Raw genomic sequence first — 25,154 nt, forward strand, 5'->3', positions numbered from 1 at the left:
AGATTTATGGTAGCTTTAAATATGGAAGGCAATCAAAAACTTTGTACAATCATGTGACATTTTTTCAAGATCAAAAATTCTTTTTTATTAATTTTATAGATTTTTTTAACCATTACCTATTCTATAATAACTATGGTCTTCTTTTTCTATGGATTTTATCAATGATCTCTTAATCTCAAGTTTTTATGATTCTATATTTGTGATAGTAGATAATTTTATCAAAATAGCATATTTTGTACCATGTACAAAATCTATTATAAGTGAAGAAATAATTAAAATTTTTATTAATAATATCTATCACTATTATGGATTATTTAAGGATATTATATTAGATAATGGAATTTAATTTGTATTTAGATTTAAAAAAATTCTTTTTAAGATTTTAAAGATAGCTATAAAACAATTTTTGGCTTTTTATTCTCAAATTAATGGACAAACGGAGCACATAAATTAATTTTTAAATTAATATTTGACTTGTATCATTAACTATCAACAAGATGATTAGATAATTATTTTTCTATTGATAGAGTTTATTTATAATAATATAGTATATTCTTGTATTCAACAAATATCTTTCTTTACTAATTATGATTATCATCCATAATTTAATGCTTTTGACTTCTCAAAAGATGATAATATTATGGCAAAAGATTTAAAAAATTATTTATTTGAACTACATACAACAATGAAGGCACAATAAAAAGAAACTAAAGAATGATAAAAAGCCAATGTTGATGTCTATTGCAAAGAACCACTTCAATTCTTTGTTGGCAATAATATATGATTATTTTGTCACAATATCAAGACTAATCATTCTTACTATAAGTTGGATTATTGTAGGCTTAGGCCATTTTTTATTTTTCAAGAAATCAAACTTGTTGCTTATTAATTACATCTACTAAAGCCTATAAAAATCCATTTCATATTTCATGTCTCTTCTTGTGCCATATAAAATAGTCAATATCTTAAAAATAGAAAAATGCCATTTTTTCTTATAGAATTAGATAATAATCAAGAATTCAAAGTAGAAGAAGTTTTAAACTTAAAGCAATGCCAAAATAGGTTGAAATATCTTCTTTATTGGCATAGATATGATATTAAAAAATATACATAAGAGCTAATTAAGAATCTTATAAATGTAACAAAAAATTTGATATTTTTTATTGATAACATTCATCAAAATCAAGATGAAGAATAGAAAAGCTTTACTATAAAAAAAACGTAATTTAAAAATGATTGTATCATATTTTTTTATCTTTATTTATAGTTTTTTTTTGTATTTTTTGCCATAAAAAAAAAACCAACAATTAATAAATTCAACTTAAAAACTATTATTTCTTGATTTATCAAATAAGATATTTGAATTTTTATGACCTTTAAGATGACATAATAGAGTCAAAGATCTTTAAGAATAACTTGTTCTTCTTCAAATAGATGAAAAGTTACAATACATTTAATATCACAATCTTAGGAGAGACTTTCAATATTTGATGATTTTACTAGAAGTAAAAATGATACTTGATGGTATTACAAATGTTTTGTTCGAAAGAAGTTACAAAGGCCTAAAGAATGATCAAATATCATAGTGGTCTTTTTGCCCTTGAATGAAACATTATTGATGGATAAGAAGACCTATCAACTACCTTCAAAAGGATTGAAGATTAGAGTATGTAGTAAATATAATTTGTTGTATCCTATATTTTATCAATATATGATCACCATTCCTTGTAGAATTTATTCTTAAAAAGAAAGATGGAAGGTTAATATCACAAATATAAATATATATTCTAATAATTACTTAGATAATAGGAATAGATAGAAGTAGATAAAAATACATTAATTTGATAATATCTTATAGAAAAGCTTTTTAGAAGCTTCATAGATGCAATTTCACTATTAAATGTGTCTATAGGTGATTCATAGGTTGAATACTTAGCTAATAAATTAGCCATGTATTGCATATATTATTAACTTATATTACAAGCTAACTATATAGTGTACATATAAGAAACTTGTCTTGTAAGTTAAGACATGTATTTTGCAAATTGGACATGTGTGAAAGATCCTATAGAATATTGTTACATAACTCTTAATTAGATAATATATATGAAAACAAGAATAGAGCCTTCTTTAGTCTTGTTAACACCTATTTAATTACTAGTCTTATTTCAAGACCTTCTAATCTTCTTGACTTAAGCAATAGCCATTTTAGTTTTAATAAAATATTAATTTTTAATAAATATCTATATTAGATTTTTATTTATTTAAGATTTATATCTTTAATACATATATATATATATATATATATATATATATATCAATATTTATTAGTATAAATTTAAAATAGAATAACTATACAAAACTTCTAAGAACTATATCTACAATTATAAAAAAGAATTAAAAATAGAATCCAAAAATCCACATTAGATCTTTATCTGTAACATGGAATAGATAAGATATTAGTATTGTTGATATATAAGAATATATAGTTAGAACCATGTTTAAGAAATTATGGAAATTTTTTAAAATGAAGCTAGATTAGTGGACTATGTAGGATCCATCATGGAACATTCTAGAAAAAGCTTAAGGCAGTCATCTAGGTGGGACCTATCATAGAATCTTCTAAAAAGAATTTAGGGAGTTAATTTAAGTAAGATCCATTATCAAAGAATATTCTAAAAATTCTAAGGTGGTAGAATAAAGTATAAATAGGACTAGCTAGGGTCTTTTTGGACATCTGGTTAGATATGGCTTTGGATCTTTTTTCTTAGTAAATTTTTTTTGTATCTTTTTTTTCAAATCTTGTTCTATTTTGTTCTATTTTTTTTTTTTTTTTTTTTTTTTTTTTGCTCATTTTTGTCTTTTGTATCTTATTCTATTTAGGACTATTTAATTTTATTCTAGTCCTACTTTGTAATGAAGTTTTATGTTGCTATAGATTAAAAAGATTCTAGAATATCAAGATAAATTAGTCCTATTTCATTAGTATCAGAGTGAATGTTAGATTGTTCTTTAGTAGTATGTCAATAGTCATCATCTAGTTTGAGGTCAATTATTGTGGTTACACTGGGTACTATGTTGAGGCTACTATAAACTATTCTTAAAAAATCAACTCGAAAGTGAGAAGGTATTACAATAGTGGAGTCTAGCAAAAAATTACAGCATGGGAGATATGGCAAAGCAATCCAAAATGGAGGCTCAAATACAACACTCTTATGTTAGATAATTACTTTGCAAGAATAAATAGAAGCTTCTAAGACAAGGGAGTTGACATTTGTTAGGCTGAAATTGAGTAAGTTTAGTACATACTTTAGAACTTTAAGGCAAGAAGATGTATGTCAATGGCTCTTCAATATGCAACAATACATCTACCTATTTGAAAAAAATACCACTAGAAGAATTATGTATGTAGCTAGCTATTTGAGAGATGTAATAGTCATTTGATGGCTACATTGAATTCAAAGTTATAGAATTCAAGGTAGATTTTGTGATTGGAAGGGATTTAAGACTAAGTTTAAGAATCAATTTTGGTCCATTAATACATAAAAGATAGCATATGATCAATTGATAAATCTTACATAATCTAAGTCAATGCAAGATTATGTCTCTCAATTCAAGTTCTTATATCTCCAAATTGACAATATTTTAGAGGTGGAGATGGTGGATTGATTTCTACGAGGTTTCAAACTTGAGGTCCATCAAGATGTAGAACTAAAGAATCTACAAATATTTAAAGAAGCAATTATGATTGAAGAAAAAGTTGATATTATAGATTTCAAAAATCGTAGAACATGACCTATAGCATAAAGTCTTATGCTACTATTTAATATTATGGCACAACAATCAATGCCAACAAAGATTGATACCTTATAAGGATCATTGGTACTACAAAGACAACAAATATTGGTACAAAAGGAATTATGTTTTTATTATTGGGAGCTAGGCCATTACATTGGAGGTTATCCAAAACATCAAAATTCAAGCTTTAACAAAAACAAGGTAGGTTCATAGTCTCAAGACTTGTTAAGTCAATAATGAGAAAACTAAGGGAAACGAGACTCTCTAATAAAGGCATTAACGACTAGTACTGAAGATAGCTATTATCTTTCAAAGACAAATGGCATGACCTCAAATAACTATAAAAAAGAGTCAGTTGGTGCATCTAATAGAACTACTAAGAAGACAATTATGTTGAGTGTTTGTGGATTGTGGCTCTATAAAAAATTACATCTTGATTGAAATTATTAATTGACTATGAAGGACATGAATCTCGAAGAAAGGAGAGTCCTCAATATACTCTTTTATCAGTGAAGAGAACTAGAAATTCACTTAAAAGGTGATGTAATATTAACTAAAATGGTTATTGCCAAAAATAAGAAGACTAAAAAGTCTTGAAACAAGACTAAGACTACAAAGGCATTGACAAGAGTGATGAAGGCTTTACTCTTGCCTCCATATATACTATCTAACTAAGAGACGTGGCGATGTCCTATAGGACCTCCAATATATCTTGACTTTACTAGCCACATGTCTTATCTTGCAAGGTAAGTTATCTATGTATGCACCACGTAGTTGGCTTGTTCCACAAGTTATTATACGGAGGTAACTTGTTCCACAAGCTACCAATACATGGTTAGTTTTTTGGACAAGTTTTTAACCTACGAATACATCTAAACTCAAAACCGTATCTATGAAGCTTCTAGGAAGCTCATCTAGAAGACTTTATGAAATTATGCTATTTTACCTACTTCTACTTAATCATATAAGTAACTATTGAGGTAAATATATATGTCTATGACATTACCCCCTCTTCTAGGGATGAGTTCTACGAGGAGCAGTTTTCATATGTTAAGGAAGTCTAAGATGCAGCAAATTATATTTGCTACATACTCCAATCTTTGCTCTCTTCAAAGATGGTTGATAGGTCCTTTCAACCATCTATAGTGTCTCATACCAGGGCGAGAAGACCACCATGTTATTTGGTCATTGTTAAGGCCTTCATAACTTCCTTCAAATAAAGCATTTGGAACACCATCAAGAGTAGTTTTTACTTCTAATAAAATCACTAAACATTGGGATTCTCTTCTAAGGTCGTGATACCAAACACGTTGTATCTCGTCATCTATTCGAAGAAGCACATGTCATCCTTCAGGATCTTCAACTCGATTCCATCGTCTTGAAGGTTGTGACAATCATAATGTCTCGTCTGATAAGTCCACAAATGAAAACTCTTGAGTTGAATCTGCTAATTGTTGGTGCTCCATCTCATCACAAATACACAAAAGCTATAATAAAAGATAGAAGGTAGAATGTTATTTTCCTTTGATCTTGTTTCTTTTATAGCAAAGATTTACTATTCTTCATCTTGGTTTTGATAGATGTCGTTGATGAAAGACTTCAATTTTTTTTGCTGTATTTGCAAGATTCTTTGATGGCTCCCATGTGAGTTCACTAATATCATATCCGTGCCAATGAACAAGATATTCCAACCTATTTCGGTGCCACCTTGAGTTTAAGACTTCTTCTACCTCAAACTCTTGGTTATTATCCACTTCTATAGGAAGAGGTGGCATTTATCTTCTTCTCAAGATATTTATTGTCTTATATGACTTCAGAAGAGACATGTGAAATACAGGGTGGATCTTCATAGACTCTAGTAGATGTAATTGATAGGCAACATAATTGATTTGTTCACAAATAGGAAAAGGTCCGAGCCTACAATAATCTAATTTTTCACAAGGACGAGTAGTTTTGATATTACGACGAAGTAACCATACCTTGTCGAACATATTATATTGTGATTGCTGCTTTCAATAGGCATCTATGTTGGTCTTTTGTCATTCTTGAGCTTCCTTTAATTGTATCTTTATTATTATATATAGCTCTGACAAGCGATTTACTAAATCTTCCGCTATAGGATTATCAACTTTTGAAAAGTCAAAAGTATCAAGACATGGATGATGACCATAATTGGCAAAGAAAGGTGTTTGTTGAGTGGAAGAATATACCAAATTATTATATAAAAACTCTACCAATGGTAAAAGAGTTGTCCAATCATCTTGATGATAGTTAATAGTACATCTCAAATACTGCTCTAAAACTTGATTTACTCATTCTGTTTGTCTATCAATTTGAGGATGAAAAGCTAAAAAAAGCTTTATATCCACCTTTAGAATCTTGAATAGGATTCTTCAAAATCTTGATACAAATTGAGTCCCCATATTTGATATAATATCCTTTGGCAATCCATGATAGCGATAGATATTGTCAATGAAAAGCTTAGCTATTTCTTTACCTAAAAATAGATTTTGTATATGGTATAAAATATACCATCTTAGTAAAACAATCTACTATCACGAATATAGAGTCATAAGAACCTAAGATTAGAAGATCCGTGATGAAATCCATAGAAACAGAAGACCATGGTTGTTTTAGAATGGGTAATGGCTGAAGAAGTCCGTAAGGTTGAAGACGATGAGTTTTTGATCTTGAGCAAACATCACAAGATTGTACAAAATCTTTGACTACCTTCCACATTTGCGGCCACCAAAAATCCCTGGATATTAGTTCCAAAGTTTTATTGTTTCCAAAGTGTCCTGCTATTAGAAAGTCATGACGAGCTTAAAGAACACATAATCGGGCTTCACCTTTTGGAACATATAGGCGTCCTTCAAAATATAATAGATTATTCTTGAATTCAAACTTAGAAGTATCATGGGACTTAGAAGAAGTATCCTTGATATCCCGAATAAAAAGATCATAGGACATGCTTGATTGAATTTGCTTCACAAATATTGAATCAACAGTCAATGTTGATTTTATAGCTCAAAGATGAAAATGCTCGAGCTTCAAGAGAATTGATCTTTATTGATCAATAGATGCATCTCCTTCTTTTGGTGCAAAATGAGAACGTCTAGAAAGAGCATCTGATAGATCTTGTTGTTTTTTGGATTGATAAGAAATCTTGAAATTGAATCTAGATAAAGACATGTTCCAATGGGCTTGACGACCATTCAAGACACGTGCTGACATGAAGTACTCGAGGTTCTTATGGTCTGTATACATGATAACTAGACTTGAGGTGCCTTCTTCATAATGATATCATTCTTAAAATGAATCCACAATTGTAAGGAACTCTTTGTCATGGATCTCATAATTAATCTCGACTGCTAAAAATTTCCTCGAATAGAAAGCTATTGGATGGAGTTTATCATCTGTTTTCATTTCTCATAACATGGCACCTATAGCAAAATCTGACGTGTCTGTTTCCATAAAAAATGCCTTGGAGAAGTCAACAAAATATAAGATTGGTGTAAAAATAAATTCCTTCTTTAAAGCATCAAATGATGCTTCTACTTCTTTATTCTACTCAAGTTTGTCTTTATAAGTCAAACGTGTAAGTAGAACTACAACTTAACAAAAATTCTTGATGAAGATTTGATAGTAATTAGCAAAGCCGAAAAAACATTGCACATCTCATACTCTTCTTGGAATCTTTCAATCTATGATAGTTTGAACCCTCTTGGGATCCATCATAAGGCCTTCGTTGGAAATGATGTATCCTAAGAAGTCAACTTGAGTAGTGTGGAATATATACTTTTTTAATTTGGCATATAATCTTGCATCTCTAAGTTTCTGTAACACGCAATGAATATGAAGTTCATGTTCTTCTATATTCTTAGAGTAGATTAGAATTTCGTCTAAATAACAAACAAAAAAATCATCTAAAAATTCACGAAAAATATCATTCATAAGATGTTGAAAAATGGCTGGTGTATTCGTGAGTCTAAAAGGCATGACATTATATTCAAAATGTCCATACTTAGTTTGAAAAGCAGTCTTTCATTCATCTCCTTCTTTGATACAAACTAAGTTGTATGCTCCTCGTAGATCTATTTTGGTATAGATCTTTGCTTGATTGAGTTGGTCAAGAAGTCCTGAAATCAAATACAAAGGATACCTATTTTTGATGGTGATCTTCTTGAGTCCTCTATAATCTACACACATTCGTAGAGATCTGTCTTTTTTCTTCACAAATAAGATAGGAGCCCCGATTGGAGATTTAGAATGGCATATGAAGTTCTTTGCCAAATTTTTATCAATGTACTCCTTTAATGCAACCAACTCATTCTGCGATAAGCTATAGATTGGTCCGAATGGTGGTTGAGCTCTTTCTTGCAGATCAATTGAACAATCATAAGGTCGATGCTCAGGAAGAATATCTACATTCTTCTTTTCAAAAATATCTTAGAATTCTTAATATTGCTTAAGAATATCACTCAACGTTGTTTTACCATTAGAAATGGGTGTAGCATATATAGCAAAAGATGATCCTTCTTTTGTAGCATGCATGAAAGCTTTTACACCTACTAGTAAAGGTTTGGACATACTGGACTTACATACTTTTACTTTGCTAATGTGATCTTAGATTATACTATCACAAAAGTTAAGGTTACGAGAAATCCAATCTATTTGACGGTTATATTTTTCTATCCATGATAATCCTAAAATAATCACATTAGAGGGAGATTTTATTATATTAAATGCTACTATGTTGTTACGATCTTTAATTGCTATATCTAAAGGAATAGTTTCATGGCTAACATTTCCAGAAGACAACGAACGACTATCTATGACTTCTATATGTATGGATTTAACTTTCTTTACTAAAAGTATTTTTTGATTTTTGGCAAAATCTTTGTCTATAAAAAATATTGAGGCTCCTGAATCTAACAAGGAAAAGACTTTGTGATTATTAGGTCCTAAATATACTTCTATTATAAAACAAGATGAAGGGTCTAAAGAGAAGATAGGATCTTTACTAGGTGTTGCACATGATTTCAACTGCACGATCCCTATTATAGCTGGAAAAACTCGTTTTTAGACACATTATCTTCTTTAGTAATTGTACTCCTCATTTTATAATTGTGTTGCTTCTTTGGACAATATTGAGCAGTGTGCTTAGCTTCTCTACAATATAAACACAATCCTTCTTCGCAATGTCGAGTCTTTTCTTGCTTCATGAGAGATTTAAAATGTATCATATCAATTTGCATTGATTTCAGCTTTAATGAATACGTTTAAGAAAACTTGAGAACTGCCACCATTACTTCACTTCTTCTTCTCCAATTAAATCTTTATTCTTGATGCCTTTCAAATAAATGATTGTCACATGCAATGGCTTGAGTAATAAATTATTCCAAAGATTCTAATTTTTTTATTGTTAAATAATAAATCTTTGATGCTATCATTCAATCCATATTAAAATTGGTTGATAAGTGCTTTGTCATTCCAGTCTACATCGTAAGCAAGATTTTGGAATTAGACAATATATGTAGTAGCTGATCATGATCCTTGCCATAAGGATAGAAGCTTGGTCTCTCTTACTTGTTCTCAATTACTTTCTTCGAATGTGGCCGTAAACACTTCTAGAAATAAATTCAACTCATAAAGGAGTCGTGAATCTTTTTCCATTAAAGGTGCAAACCAAGACAGAGTATTTTATGATAGTAGTGCGCCTATAAATCGGACTTGGATAAATCCATCAGGATATTGGAAAGGGTGCAACGTTAGATAGAGCTTGACTTATTGCAAAAATCCTCAAAATTTTGATCTTATTCCATAAAACTTCTCAAGCATATTAATCCTTGTCCGTGTCATACTTGCAGAAGCAAAACTTCATGGATTTGGTTGTGACATTGATCTACTTACTTCTTTCAACTACACAACTTCTTATCGTAGACTCTGAACTTCTTCCATAGGTGTAGGCATAGTACTTCTATGATTCATGTTAGAAATATGTCAAATTTCTACTCTTAGAGTGTTAACAAGGTCATGAAGATCTGCTATAGTTGCAAATCTATCCTTACTTCCATTGACAGTAGCATCCATAATCTTTTCTTCCATAGATAATTCAAATGAATTCAAAAGTTAAATTAGAGGAGAGTAATCTATAACCTCTAAAAAAAAAAATTCACAAAGAAGGGTAATCCACTCTCTTTAAGGAAAAGATCAGTGTTAAAAAACAAGATTTTTTTGTTTAAAGGTCGATAGTCCACAACCTTCAAAACACAATAATAAAAGTGGGGTAATCTACTCACTTCTAGAACAAGACACAAATAGTATGTTAGCACTCTTGTCAAAATATCAAAGACATGAATCTTGAAGAAAGAAAATCCTCAATACATTCTTCTATCACTGAAGAGAACTAAAAAGTCACTCAAAAAGTGATGTAATATTAACTAGAATGGCTATTGCCAAAAATAAGAAGACTAAAAAGTCTTGAAACAAGACCAAGACTAAAAAGGCGTTGACAAGAGTGAAGAAGGCTTCACTCTTGTCTCTATATATACTATCTAATTAAGAGACATGGCGATGGCTTATAGGACCTCCAACATGTGTTGACTTTGCTAGCCATATGTCTTATCTTGCAAGGTAAGTTATCTATATATGTGCCACATAATTGGCTTGTTCCACAAGCTACTACACGGAGGTAACTTATTCCACAAGCTACCAATACATGGTTAGTTTTTTGGCCAAGTTTCTAACCTGCGAACACATCTGAATTCAAAACCGTGTCTATGAAGCTTCTAGAAAGCTCATCTAGAAGACTTTATGAAATTATTCTATTTTACCTACTTCTACTTAATCATATAAATAACTATTGAGATAAATATATATGTCCGTGACATTGACTTGGGATTAAAACTAAGGTAACAAAAGAAGAGAGTATATACCTTGTAGATGATTGAAAGAATATACTAAGTAAAATATGTGAAGAAAAAATCTTAAGTTTGACTAACACCTATGTCTTATGATAGAGATTCAAGGTAACAAAGCTAAGATATGATGTTATTTTTGATATGCCATGGCTAGAAGTAAAAAATAAGCAAGTTAACTAGATAGCAAGGACAATCTCTTTCAAAGATAGTAGATACAAGGTGACTCTTTGTACCTCTACATTGAATGAAGAAGAAAAATAATCTACAACTAAAAACTTACTAATAAGAATGACTTTTATGAAGAAGCAAATACAACATAAGCAACTGGTATATATGGTGGTTCCAAATCTTATATCAATAGTGGAAAAGAGAATCAAAGGAATAGAAAAAATAGAGCAACTTATACGAGAATATTGAGATGTTGTTCTTGCCAACCTACCTAGTGGCATGCCTCCTGATTGGCATGCCCTCTTTCAAATAGAACTATCACTTAGAGCCAAACCAATAAATAGGTGAATTTATTGCCTAACACCAAATGAACTTGAAAAGCTGCAGAAGATACTGAACGAATACTTGGAGAAAGGCTTCATTCAAAAAAACATATCACCATAGAGAACATCTATACTCTTTGTACTCAAAAAGGATGGTAGACTTTGGCTTTGCATTGACTATCAAGATGTCAATAAGTAGATTGTTAAGAATGTATATCCATTTTTATGCATGGATAATCTTCTTGATTAACTTTGAGGTGCAATCATCTTTAGCAAATTGGATCTTTGGAGTAGCTATTTACAAACACCTATTACAAGATAGGATATAGAAAAGTTGGTATTTTTTATGCACTATAGACATTTTAAATGGCTTCTTTTATTTTTTGGCCTCACCAATGTTCCAACCTTTTTCATAGGTCATACAAACAAATTATTTTAGGAAATTTTGAATAAGTATGTAATTGTTTTCATTGATGATATCCTTGTAAATAATAAAATCCATAAAGAATATCAGTAATACCTACAAGAAGTATTGTATCAACAATAAGATAGTCACTTCTATTGGAAGCAATCAAAATGTAAACTTTGGAAGTTAGAAGTGACTTTTTTGAAGCATATGGTGTCCTTTGAAGGCATGCGCATGGAATAGGATAAGGTGAAAGTAGTGGAGGATTGGCCAATCTCCAAGGATGCTTCTGAAGCCTACTCATTCTTAAGCCTTGCTAGATATTATCACCATTTTATTCATCAATTTGCACATATTGTTGCTTCATTAACAAATTTATTGAAGAAGGGTGCCTTATTTGAATAGAAACTAGAATAGAAAAGCACCTTTGATAGTTTGAAAGAAGCACTCATTGTTATTTTAATATTGCAACCATATGATTCCAACCTTCTTTGTATACTTGATATTGATGCTTTTGACTTTGCTATTGGAATAGTTCTTCAACAAGAATTTGGTAGAGGCTTTTAACCTATAGTATATGAATTACACAAGCTTAGAAGGACAGAGTACAATTATTTTATACATGATTAAGAAAAATTAGCAATTATATATACTACAAAGATGTAGCGATATTATTTGTTGAAAAAGCAAGTAGTTATTTGAAGTGACCATCAACCCTTCCTACACGATTTGCATCTAGAAAATATGAAATTACATCATCAATGGAGAGAAAAATTGTAGTTTTTTGATATCCAACTTAATTACAAGTAAGTGCGACAACATACTGTGCCAAACAGCTTATCATGGAGACCAAACTTTAAGGCTGAATTAAAAAACAAGGCAAAAGTTGCTACCATTAGTAGTATCATTTCAAATATAACTAAAGAAGTAGAATGGAAGGAAGCTACATATGAGCCTAAAATCCACCATTCTATGGAATTAATACTACACAACAAGCTCAAGAGATAGAATGGAAGAACTTTCAATTATGAAATTGTTAAGTTAATTTAAATGAGGGTGTTTGAAATTCAATTAAAATTAACGCCTTTCAAGTAATGGTTATCAATATTAAATTAAAATATTAAATAAAATTTACTATGCAAAAATGATAAAAATAATTAATTAATTTATTACTATTAAAAATATTCATAATAAAAATAAAAACCTAATTTTAAGTTTAAATTAAAAATAAAAAGTTAAATTTAAAAGTTAAATTTAAAATTTGAATTTAAAAGTTAAAATTAAAAATTAAGGTTGAAAGTCAAAGTGAGAATATTAAAGGTTAAAACTTAAAACTTAAAATTTATTAGCCAAAAATTGAAATATAGAGATTACGAATCACTATGAAGATAAAAGTAAAAATAAAATAAGAGAGGTAAAAGCAAAGGTATCTTGACAACGTCCAAGGATTAAAGGCAGCAACCCCCTTCTATTCCAAAATTTGTCAAAAACTGTAATGAATTTAAAAATCTAAATGAAATTAAGATTAGGAGTTTTGGCCAAATTTTGGTATAGCTTTGTCTTTTATCAAAAGAAGAGAAAGAGAGAGAGAAGGCTCGGAAAAACAAGCTTCTCTTATACAATTGAGTGGAGGCTCATAGAAGAGTGGTTGCATCTCTATCTTTGATTTTTAAGATTCCTAATCTAGATCTATAGCCTTTATTCATCCAAAAGCAAATTTTGTTACCAAAGCTCATGGCTATTGTAAGTCGTCAAAAAAGTAATTTTTGATAAATCTAACTTCACCATTGTATTCAAAATACGTTTTTATGCTAAGATTGACTATTAGCATGCCTCCTTTTATGTTTATTTATAATTTTTATGAAAGTTTTTACTTCTAAAGATTTTAGCAATTATTGTAAAATCCTTCAACAATGAAAATTTAATTGCTCTACTTGTATGTTGGAAGAGAAGGTACTAATCTTCTTTTCTTCACTCCATGGAGTGAATCTAATATTGCCATTGCATTTGAAAGCCTCCATTAATTGAAAAAAAATATATATATATATATATATACTTTGTTACTTGGATTTATTGAAGTTGAAGAAAAAGTTTCAAAACCATCATTGCTAAACTTCACTAAATCTTTTAGAAAGTTCTAATTCTAATTCACTCTAAATCATATGAGATAATTGTAAGTGAACTCATAGACTCTCAATCAATCTTTATAGCAATGATTAATGACCTCTAAATTATTAAAATTAATCAAATTACTATTCTAATTTTCTAATCCTTATCATTTTGGTCTTAATTAACCTAACTCAAGGAATCATATTAGGATTTATACCATCAAAGGTTACAATCCTAAAAATTTAATAAAACCACATTTTATTTATATAAATCCTAATCTAACATGCTCAATTATCATAAAATAAGAAAAAAATAAAAAATAAAATTTTGGAGCATAAATGAGAGCTTACACTACGTATTAAGATAATTATTTTAAGATGGTTAGTGATAGGCTGAAAGTAGGCAATATACAGTATCAAAAATTATAATATTAGTAATGGCTTATTCTATTTTAAGAAGCAGATTTAGGTACTTGACAATGCTATACTTCAAGCAAGTATGCTTCAAAAGAGACATGACATTCTAATATCTAGACATCTCAGATAAGAAAAGACTTTAGAATGGATCTCAAAGATATGATTTTGGACATGTTTGAATTATGATGTTTGAGCTTTTGTACACTCTTGCAAGTCATGTTAATATAATAAAGTATACAATCCAACATCTTTTAGATTATTACAACGAATTCTACTACCTATGACATGTTAGGAGCAAGTGACTATGAACTTCATTATGTGTTTTGTGCAGATGCCTCATAATCATACCAAAGTTGATGTCTTTGTGAATCAACTCTTGAAGTAATTCTAGTTGGTTGTGATGTTCTTAGATATTAATGTCCTAGCATTTGCACAGGTCTTCTTCAATACTATCTTTTGTTACTATGGATTATCTTATGTCATCATTTTAGATTGAGATCCATACTTCACAAGAAGTTTTTGACAAGCCTTGTTCAAGCTACTAGGCACATAATTTGTCATGTCTACAACCATCTATTTCTAAATAAATAGACAAACAAAGCATACAAATTGGACCTTAAAAAATATGCTACGGATATTTGTGATAGTTCATCATAATGACTAAGATGAATATTTCATGTCCTTAGAGTTTGCTTACAATAATAGTATTCAAGTAAGTATCAATCATTTACTATTTTTTCTTAACATCAATCAATATTTGATTACGCTAGGAACTCTCTATTGTTCTATCGACACCAACAATTCAATAATAGAGGAGTTTACACAATGGCTTAGAATGGCCTTATAAGAAGCACATCATTACTTCTTTATTGCATAAAATTGATAAAAATAATATGTAGATAACTACTAGAAATATAAGACCTTTTGAAAGGATCATTAGGTGTTACTTTCTAATATCAACTTGCTACTTGCTATATCAACCCAAATTCTTAAATTGGCACCTCAGTGGCTTAGACCTTTCTATATTTTTGCATTGATTTCTCATGTTGTATATTACCTTGAGGTTCCATCACATATTAGAGTCCATCCAATCTTCTATGTTTTCCAATTGAAGGAATTTTATATTGAGCCAAAGCACTTTTCGGATCGACATCAACCATCACCACCACCAATTATAATTGATGATCAACAAGAATATGAAGTAGACAGCATTTTGGAACATTGCTACCTTTGTCATGGTACTAAATGTCGATAACTTTAGTACAAAGTTCTTTGAAAAGGTTATTCCATCGATAATGCAACGTGAAAACCTTCATAGAACCTCATACATTTCTAAGAGACAATTTGGAGATATTATTAAGAGCAAAATGAAGATGTTCCATATTAGTACAAGAGAATTAATTGTAACGGGGTATAGATAAGATATTTATATTATTAACATATAGAGATAGATAGTTGGAACCATATTTGAGAAGTTATGTAAGTTTCTAGAATTGGAGGTTTGGTTAGTGGACTATATAGAATCTATTGTGGAACATTCTAAAAAGAACTTAAGGTAGTTATCAAGATGTAGTCCATCATGGAACCTTCTAGAAAGGGCTTATGATCGTTATCTAAGTAGGATCCATTATCTAAGAAGATTCTAGAAAGTCCAAGGTAGTAGAACAAAGTATAAATAGCATTGGCCATGGCCTTTTTGGACATTTGGTTAGATATGGCTTCAGATCTTTTTTTTTAGAAAATTTTGGTTTTATATCTTCTTGTTCAAGTCCTAATTTGTTCTATTTTTTTTTGTTTATTTTTATTTTTTTTGTCCTATTCTATTTATAACTATTTAATTTTATTCTGGTCCATTTCGTCCTACTTTGTAATGAGATTTTATGTTGTTGTAGATTAGAAAGGTCTTAGACTCTTGAAATAGATCAGTTATGTTTCATCATCCCTAACAACACAAAAATAAAAATCAAAAGTAAATCAAAGTAATCAATACTTATTTGTAATTGATGGTTACAAATTACAAAACTTGTGATAATTGCAATAAAATAAAATGTAGAGAAGTGACAAAAAAACAAAAATTCACTTAGAAAGCATTTGGCATTTAATAAATGCTTCTTCAATACTCCAAATGATCTCTACTCAAAAAATTAAGAATGACAATAGATTCTTTGAATCTCTTCTATATAAAATTGACTTTAAAAAGGTCAAATTTGGACTCCATATGCACTTGGAGTGAACTTCCACACTTTATACTTAAGAATTTTGAAGAAATATTTTATGTTTTGTATTTTTTTTTACTTTTTTTCTTTTTTTCTTTTTAAAGCCCTATGACTACTTAATTGGATCTTTCACTGAGCTAGTCCTATGAGTGTGTAAGTTTGTAAATATGTAAAGTTCTATTATTGTGTATCTCCATGATTTCAATACATGTAACTATGGCTTAACACCTTAAATTACAATAGAACGCTACCAGCTGACCTTAGGTGCCATGGACCCAAAATATTATTTTCTTGCAAATTTGCATGCAATAGTATGTCACACCACTCTTATCTTGCATCTTACACTAAAATCTTTATCTACAATAGTAGATTTGTGCTCCAATTTAAAAAAAATAACTAAATATAAACTAAAAATGTTAAAAATATGCCACACTTATTATCCTACTCTTTAATATCATACATCAAATTTCAATATACATTACTATTTATAATTTAAATCTTATTGCACCATTAAGTTTCCATGCCAAAATAAATCCTCTTGCTTTGCAATGGGCTTTGTACCTACTTTGTTGCATTATATCCTAGCACCACACTACTCTAGCACATTACAAGCTTGGTGTCACAATTTTGCTCCAATCATCTCATCATACAAAAATAGCAATGTATTTTGGTACGATATCACTATAGGATCTAGGGACAAAAGATAACTCTAATATAGTAGCAAAATTAGCACAATAACACTAAGAAAATAATAAAGAAGAAAGATTTATTATTATTATTATTATTATTATTTATCTACTTCATTTTAATTTGCTATACTACAAATTGAAGAGAAGGAGACATTCTGATCAAGTGAAAGATTATAAATCTACACACAAGTAAATCAAGCCACCTGTCACACCAAAAAGGAGAAATCTAAGAGTGCATGTATGAAGCGTAGAGAAACCCTATAGCTTTACTAAATTGGCTAAATCACCATAGCCAAACAAATCCTTACAACAAGTTTCATCTCTCTCAAAATCACTCACAAGACTTGATTCAACAAGAATGTCAAGTCAAGAGATATTTCTCCACCTAAGTATTTAAGCCCTAATTGATACTAACAAAGTCAACTAACAAAAAAATCTATATGGATGAAAAACCACTAAACCAAACTAAATTACATATACTTGACTAGATTTGGCATCTGATGTAATATTATATGACAAACTTATAAAATTCAAGTGTTTTAGAATTTAAAAAAGTGACTTGAAGAATTTTTTGCATGTGCCTTATATTACTTGTTGAAGTTATTATCTGCTTTTATAACTTAAACGGATATACACAACAAACAGAACATAAGTAACCTATTTCTTTAAAAAAATAAAATAAAATAAAAAATTATGAAGAACATTCATATATTGAGTTCTCTTAAGAGTGAAATTATTTGCTTATTTGTGATTATCTTCAAAAGAATTCTATGTATTTTATAAATATAATTGCTTTTTGCACAAAAAGAAACTACATAAAACTGTAGTAAAAGTATTTAAGTCAATTTCAAGCTGTAAGTAACTCAGGTGCTGATAAGCTATACAGTTTTTTTTGCAACACTATGCAATACATGCTAAAATCTCATCTTAGGTATTCTTTACATGCAATTTATCCTAGACGAAAATTAAGTTTTATTTTTTTTCTACATGAGATATACTGTAATTCTGTAGTCAATCAATTTTTTTTACAAAAAGTAATTAGCCATGTATTTTAAGTGTTGAATTATCCATTGGACCAATTCAGCATCATTTTCATTGCATTTGACCACAATTGTTTTTAAATTTTTTTCTATTTGACAAGCAATTCTTTTTCTGATCTATTTCAGCATTCAAATGAATCATAGAATATTTAAACCAGAACTTCATGGCTGCTTTTCAAAATGATACATTATTAAAATTAGCCATGGTTGATTTGAATTTCTTATCTTTTGATGAATATAGTTGAAAAAAATAAATAAATAAAAAATAACTAAACATAACTATAAAAAATAACACAAGAAATATAAAAAATCACTACAATAGAAAACAATTATATTAAGGATAACAAGGCACCTTTATGTATCTTGATATCTGTTGTAGTTTGTTATAAAGTTAAAAAACATGTACTGAAATCTTACTTTTGAAATGCAACCTACAAGTAAAACACATGAAACCTACAGCAAGCTACAAAGAAATAATTAAAATAAATAATTTTAGGAGTACTTAGATATGATAACATTAAAAGTAAGTAAATATATAAATAAAAGGGCATGGTTTATATTGCATGTAATAATATAAGTGTGAAACAAAATGCTTAATAAAATATTTACATTATACTGATATTTCACTTCAATTCTGAGATAATTCTACAAAAAATAATACAATTCAAAAAAACAAAAACAAAAAATAAAATAAATAAATAAATAAACAGAAAACACATGAGATACTAAGTAAAAGAAGACAAAAGAAGAAGAAGCTAAATGTCTAATGCCATCAGCCCCTACAAATTTCAATAAAAACGACAATGTTGATGCAATGGCGGCACCTTGGCATAATAATTTCATTGATATTTACCATTCCTATGGTCCATTACATTTGTTCTGGAAGCATACAAGGGAAGTCCTAAGGTTATGACGCATGTTGTTGCGAGGTAATCGTACCTCGTTGGATCCTTCCCGAATTGTAGCAAAAATTATTGGGAGCCTCTCAGATCTAAGCCGCCGTTGGTTGTGTTGTATATGGCTCATGAGGGCTCTGTGCTTTCAAGAATTTCTTCTAAGATTTTTAGCAGATTGCTCTGTTCGAAGAATAAGTTGCTGCCGACTTATACATCGTAGCAGCTCTGCTCCGAGTCCATCGATATCTTGGATACCCACAAATGCTTCTGTTGACCTGCAAGCACGTTGCAAAATCACTGATGCAAAGGTTGCGGTGCACGGGCATGGGCGTGTGATTCGAGGTTGCTGAGCCTGCTGAAGACGAGGGTAAGGCGGACGAGGACAAAGACAACCGGGGTTGATTGATTGGCAACGGAAATGGGTTAATGTCATGGAGATTTAACTGAATGTACTACCTCTTGAAATGGCAGCCCGTCATCCAGAATCGGAGATGGTCTGTGTCACCTCCATGGCATGAACAGGGGTGTTAGTGATTGTAACCGGCGTTGACGACATGAATTCCTCTGGTGTGGAGGCTGAATCAAGCCCAAATGAGCCTCGGGGCACGACCCTCGTCTCGCTTCCGTCAAACCGGTGAGTGGCAATCTGGTGAGAGAAGAGCGATTGTAAATCCTTTGCTGGGACCCAATGTGGTGACATTGATCCCCCAGACCTGAACACGGTTTTGAAACCCGGCACCTTCGTGATGGGTCCAACTTTCGCGCCTTTCTCCTTGGAAAACTCACTCAACACTTCCACAAGATCGTACCCAAATTTCGGCACATCATCTACAAATTGCTTCGAAAGGGACTTGTCCCATTCTTTATACAACGCCCAGACCTCTCCTTTCCTGGGGTTAATTCTGTAGATTCTCCTCTTCGCATCTGCTTCCACCTCAATTCTATGGGAGAAAGCCGCAAGCTCTTGGAAGTTGACGGAATCTCTCTTGAACTCTCCACACGCAACAGAAAGCCCAGCTGACTTGACTAGCCCGGAGAACAAAAGAGTAGGACGGTAAGGCTTAAGGGACTCAACCTCCGCCTCGAAAGGATCAAGAGTCAGATTTACTATTCGTCCATAGAAGCGAGGCATCCCATCCATGTTGTCGTAAAGTGCCCAGTACTGACCCAAGCCCATCACGTACTTCGACCGCTCATTGTCGAAGTCATAAAAGTCGGCGTTGATAACATCAAACTCTTTTGTTTGGCAGGGTATTGTGTTAGTGATCTTGCCCTTGGAAAAGGCTAAGGGTAAGGCTACGCTGCTCTGCGGTGACACATCTATAGAAGGTTGTTTGAGCAGCAACGTTCTATCATCATTCGTATTCGCTTGAATGATTCCTCTGTTGCTTCCCAGGGTTTTACCAGCTGCTTTCGGTGACAGTGACTTATCAGTCCTTCGTGCTCCAAGTATAGTAAGCTGTCTTGTGTATGGTTCAAGCAACTTAATCGCTCGTTCTGCTTGCTCCTCAATTCGATGCTCCGATATCATGTCTCTTGTCACGGAAGAGTCTCTCTGCGCTCCTATAATCTCAAAACAAAAGAGAAAAAGGCGTTCATGAGAAAGTCAAGCATGGCTGCAGATTTCAGATAGTAAGGATCCAGACTCAGATACAGCCCATCATCAATGAGCTTGCCCTCTTCAAGATCATTACATGATCCAGTTTTTTTGTATTAAAAAAGCCAAAATTAAAATTTTCTTCACCCTCTCCAAATGCTTCCTATTATTGAAACAATCACAAAGCTGTCGATGATAAAAAAAATACCTCCACATGTGCGTGCCGAAGGCAACCGATCATCAGTATCTTGGGCTAGCAGCACTGTGCCTTTAGGTTTTCGTCCCCGTTTCTTGCCCGTTTTCAAAAGTGTATTTGGAGTAGAGTTCGGACGTGCGTCGAAGCTCCCATCAGCGATGAACGCGGTCAGCACTTTCGCATTAGATTTTTCACCAGCTTTCCGTTCTCTACCACGCCCACTAAATTCTTCCGAAGGTGGCCGATGACCATTCTCAGTCGGAGACCCATCTCTCCCTGTCGTCAAAGGGGCAGTTTTTCCTCTCACCCTAGGGGATGCGCGGTTTCTCATGCCGGCACCGAAAGCATCCGGCTCTGGTGGTGGCATTGAGTTGCAGGAGGACCGCCCCTTCCATGAACCTCTTTTCTTGTGTACGTTGTTTTCGACGCTAGAATCGAGCTTCCTCTTCAGTGTGGACGAGGAAGGGACAGGATTGATCGCCATCTCAGCCTCTTCAAAATTCATACCAGAGTCTTTAATCGATTGCATCTGAATTTCCAGCTGAGCTTTCTCGCATTGCAATTGGGCTTTCTGGCTCTGAAGAACTTCTACACATTGCTCAATGGTAGCCTTTGCCCGTTCATATGTGCGGGACTTTCTATCTGATTTTTCCAGAAGGTCCTGGTAGGCTTGCATCAAGAACTGCACCATGTCGAAAGTCAAGTCCAACACAGGCACTGCCTTCATAGGTAAATTTATAGTGAACTCCATGTTAAGGTCTCGACCATCCCGAGGCGTACACAACAGCTGTGCACCATTGCTGCCCAGACAGTGCAAAGAGTACAGCGAGCTCTTATCGTCATGACCTAGATGCAGATGTGCCTTGTCCACATACTGCCCAGCAGTGACTTTCATGTCATTTGCACGTTGGATTACAAAGGCTTCCGTACCATCTATCTTCCAAGCATTCAGTCCATCCGTGACCGCCAGGGTAAAGTGCAGTGGATACCATGCTCCTTTCACAAGAAGGAAGCTGGTATGATGGGCGAAGCCGGTCTTGACCACGTTGTGGAGCTGCACACACGTCTGATTACCCCTACTCGCCATTTTAACTCCTTGCAATCATGCACGTAGCTCACTCCAGCATCTGAGACACAAGAAGCCAAAGCACGATTGTTTCGTTTCGCTCAAGAATCATCAAATTCCAGGCCAGGCCCAGGAGTCAAGTACTGGAAACACTTGTCTTACTGCCAATTTCACCCCACTGCATGAGCACCAAAGAGCAACATACATTTTGAACTGCTTGCTGTAACTATATATCACAACACACAAGGATTGCAAAGGACAAACTTACAGAAACCACAACATGATTATGAGATTTCAAGCACCAAAATACCTTCTCACTCTGAATAAAATTTGACAAAAGTTGTCAGGACGATTGCTAAGCAAGGACAAGTCGTCAAATGCCGTCAGGATTCCAACCAACCAAGATGACAACAGTCTTTTACATTACCTTACCATATCACCCAGTTAACCTTAGCCTTCAAGCTGCTGAACACCTCCTCAGCTTTGCTTTACAAACTCTCAAGTAGCTCCCTCATGCGGCTGCATTGGTAGGCAGCAATTCGACTTTTGAGAATGCTGCAAAGTTTACACATTGGCATTAAAACCAGCAAGGCACCTAACAAGCAATTCGCACCCCTCGAACATATCATGTCTAACCAAGAAATCACTCTCGTTCGCAACTACACAGCCGCTATCGCCATGATTAGATGACGAACACTTGCATTCTGGTTCACACTATTCTGGTTCACGATCATAGAACCGAGCTTAGACCCTTTTTATACATTTCTTGGACGTATCAGACCAGATTCAGTTGAGCGACACTAGTGAACATCTCGATCCATTCCATCCACCTTCAGGTACTACTCCGAGGGCTATTGAAGACTGGACCTTCAAATGAGGATCATATATTTACGCGTGGGTTCACGGTACCAACAATCGTGGTGGAAAGACGTGAAGAAACAAACTAAGGTCAAAGAACACTTTTTATGAACGAAAAAACTCTCACGAAGCATTTCCTGCCGGTGCTGTCTACGTTAACCGCCCTAGTTTCAACGATTCCCGTCAGCATCCTGACATAACCCGTCTCAGAGAGATACAAGAAATACAGAAACGCAGAAGAGGTCCCAGTCTTGTTCCTCTAAAACATCAGTGCTTTCCGCATTGCAAATAATGAAACGTTAAACATCTCTATCAATGCACGTTTCATGAGCTCCAAGTATGAAAGCAGAAGTCCGTCACTCCGAGTGCGGTTATTCTCAATCCTTTTTGAACCTCGCTCAATAAACTAAGTTGCTGGGCTGATTCGTGTGAGGACATACACGAAAAGTATTCAACCTTGGACATTATACTCCTATGGCGTCATATCAATGCCTACGACATCCAATCCGGAAGAAAATGTAATTGGCGGAGTCCAAGAATATCAAAAAACAGAACGGAAACCAAGTCTATACTTGCGAGTATGAATAGAATTTCTTTGAAAATAGAATAAAATGAAACAAAGCACATACGTCAAGAATTACGTTGGCTCCTAATTCTCCCAGCTCCCAATTACCACCGACATTAGCCCCAAGAAAATAAAGCTCTCTCATAATGTAACTCCAATTTCGTCTCAACTGAACAAGGTAAATAGCTTAAAAAACATGTACATCCGCTACTCAACTCAATACTCACCGCCACTCCTCTGCCCACTCCCCACATGCGCTAATGAAAATTTGCAAAATGCCGGGTGTTTCGGAAACGAGCAAGAATCCGACATCGACAGCCAAGAATACAAAAATTAAAATGTGGGGAAAAACCGTCACGCACGCTAGCCGAGAAAGAAATCTCATGCGACAATGCACCTCGAATCCCTTCGTCAAATCCAACCGATCGTCCTCCCCAAAAAAGAAACACACTTGCTCTCACCTTCTCCCTCATCCAACTGAGAGGCAGAGCTTTCATTCCACAAGAAACCCCACGAAACTGGGGTACAATTCAACGCCCCGACAATGTCCTAGCAACCCAAGAAACGCTGAACACTATGCCAGCAATCAATGCATAAATCCAAACATTCGCGAGGAGGGATTGATCCAAACAGCCCATGTCATGGCCAGCTCGGCCTTCAAGCTCCGCGTTGAGGACTCAACGCCGCAGCCTTGGGATGTAGTTCTTATGACCGCGAAGCCTCGTTGCCGTGTCCGCTCCTCTTGTAATGGAGTCGTTTGAGAGGTCACAAACCACCAGATCCCCCCTCCCTTGCTCTGGACTCTTCCTTTCAGGCCTCGCCAGATTTGGGTTCATGTCAGAACGCCGCCAGGCCATTGCATCAGTTTCGAGGCAGCAATGTTTTTATTTCCTGAACAAGTGAGATAGAGATGAATGCGCAGAATTTTGTCGTAGCAAATGTGTGCGCATTTCATTCGAAATTTTGAAGGGTATTTTGGGTGAGCATTTGAAGTTTCTATCGCAACTCTGAGCTACTGTCTTCTTCGATGCTGAAAATTTCTCTCGTTTAGTATGTGGGGTGTCCAATTATGTCGTGTTTAAGTAAGTATCCGCGGTTGCCTTCGTACTGACCTTGGCATGAGCAGCATAATCTTTTCCACTTTGCACCTCCCATCACAAACAGATGTCGATGTAAGTAATTAGGTTTTTACTAAATCGAGTCTTCGTATGATCTGTTTTTCTTTCTTTGAGTCTCACTTCACGCCCTTTGCAATTTGGCCCGAAGCATGTGGGTATGGTATCTGACCCAAACATGGTTTCATTGACGTCGAAAATGCAGAGTTGAATGTGATGTGAGAGGCTCCTGGCCGGGAATTTCACAGCCCCATGCTGTGGATTTCCAGTGACCTTGCAACCTCGAAGCCACGAGGACTCAAGGCAGCAGTACCACTACCATTCACAGCCTCTCCACAGCGTCGAATCCACTCCATTCCAACCACGAGGAGCAATCACAAAACAGGCCGAAACGCAGTGAAACTTCTCTGCTTTCAAAACACGCTCTAGAAACCAAAACGCAAGAGAAAATACAAATGTGGGTTCATGAGAAATTAAGATCTGAAGTCATTGCTGGTAGCATGATCTCATTGCTCCAAGTATGATCCATTGTATGCATTCGTACAGGTTCTCAGCAGCAGTGAAACGTTGAGATGGATGCCGGTAGCTATTGGATTGAATACAATAGCAACCGATGATCTTAAGGGATTGTTGTTATTTGGGAAAATATCATACATACCCCTCAAATATGTTGAAATAACAAGAATACCCCTACATTCTTGATAATAGTAAATGTGTCCCTCAAAGTTTTGATAATAGCAAAAATACCCTTGGTTTGATAACAGTGGTTCGCG

At 33.3% G+C, this 25,154-nt stretch overlaps 1 protein-coding gene and 1 long non-coding RNA gene across 17 annotated transcripts; one reads left to right on the forward strand and one right to left on the reverse strand.

The window, feature by feature from the left end:
* Nucleotides 1-15,670: 15,670 nt before the first annotated feature.
* On the reverse strand, nt 15,671-23,897 carry LOC112287955 (uncharacterized). 16 transcript variants are annotated; one of them, XR_016505085.1, is made up of 4 exons: nt 23,629-23,897; nt 20,790-22,398; nt 19,028-20,547; nt 15,671-18,519 (listed from the first exon to the last, which is right to left on the reverse strand). XR_016505085.1 is itself a non-coding variant. In XM_024531623.2 (4 exons), the coding sequence occupies exons 3-4, from the start codon at nt 21,862-21,864 to the stop codon at nt 19,460-19,462; spliced, it is 2,163 nt and encodes a 720-aa protein (XP_024387391.1). In that variant the 5' UTR covers nt 21,865-21,904; nt 22,276-22,398; nt 23,629-23,897; the 3' UTR covers nt 18,895-19,459. The 16 variants fall into 16 exon arrangements, 14 of the variants coding, with proteins under 14 accessions (XP_024387391.1, XP_024387390.1, XP_090109755.1 ...); XR_016505084.1 differs by having other exon boundaries at nt 15,671-18,541; XM_024531623.2 differs by lacking the exon at nt 15,671-18,519 and having other exon boundaries at nt 18,895-20,547; nt 20,790-21,904; nt 22,276-22,398.
* On the forward strand, nt 23,865-25,142 carry LOC149988241 (uncharacterized). The gene is made up of 2 exons (XR_016505086.1): nt 23,865-24,245; nt 24,587-25,142. It is a non-coding gene; the product is annotated as an uncharacterized LOC149988241 (long non-coding RNA).
* The last annotated feature ends 12 nt before the right edge of the window (nt 25,143-25,154 follow it).

This window comes from Physcomitrium patens, chromosome 10 (assembly GCF_059467195.1).
Source record: "Physcomitrium patens ecotype Gransden chromosome 10, ASM5946719v1, whole genome shotgun sequence".
Lineage (NCBI taxonomy): Eukaryota > Viridiplantae > Streptophyta > Bryopsida > Funariales > Funariaceae > Physcomitrium > Physcomitrium patens.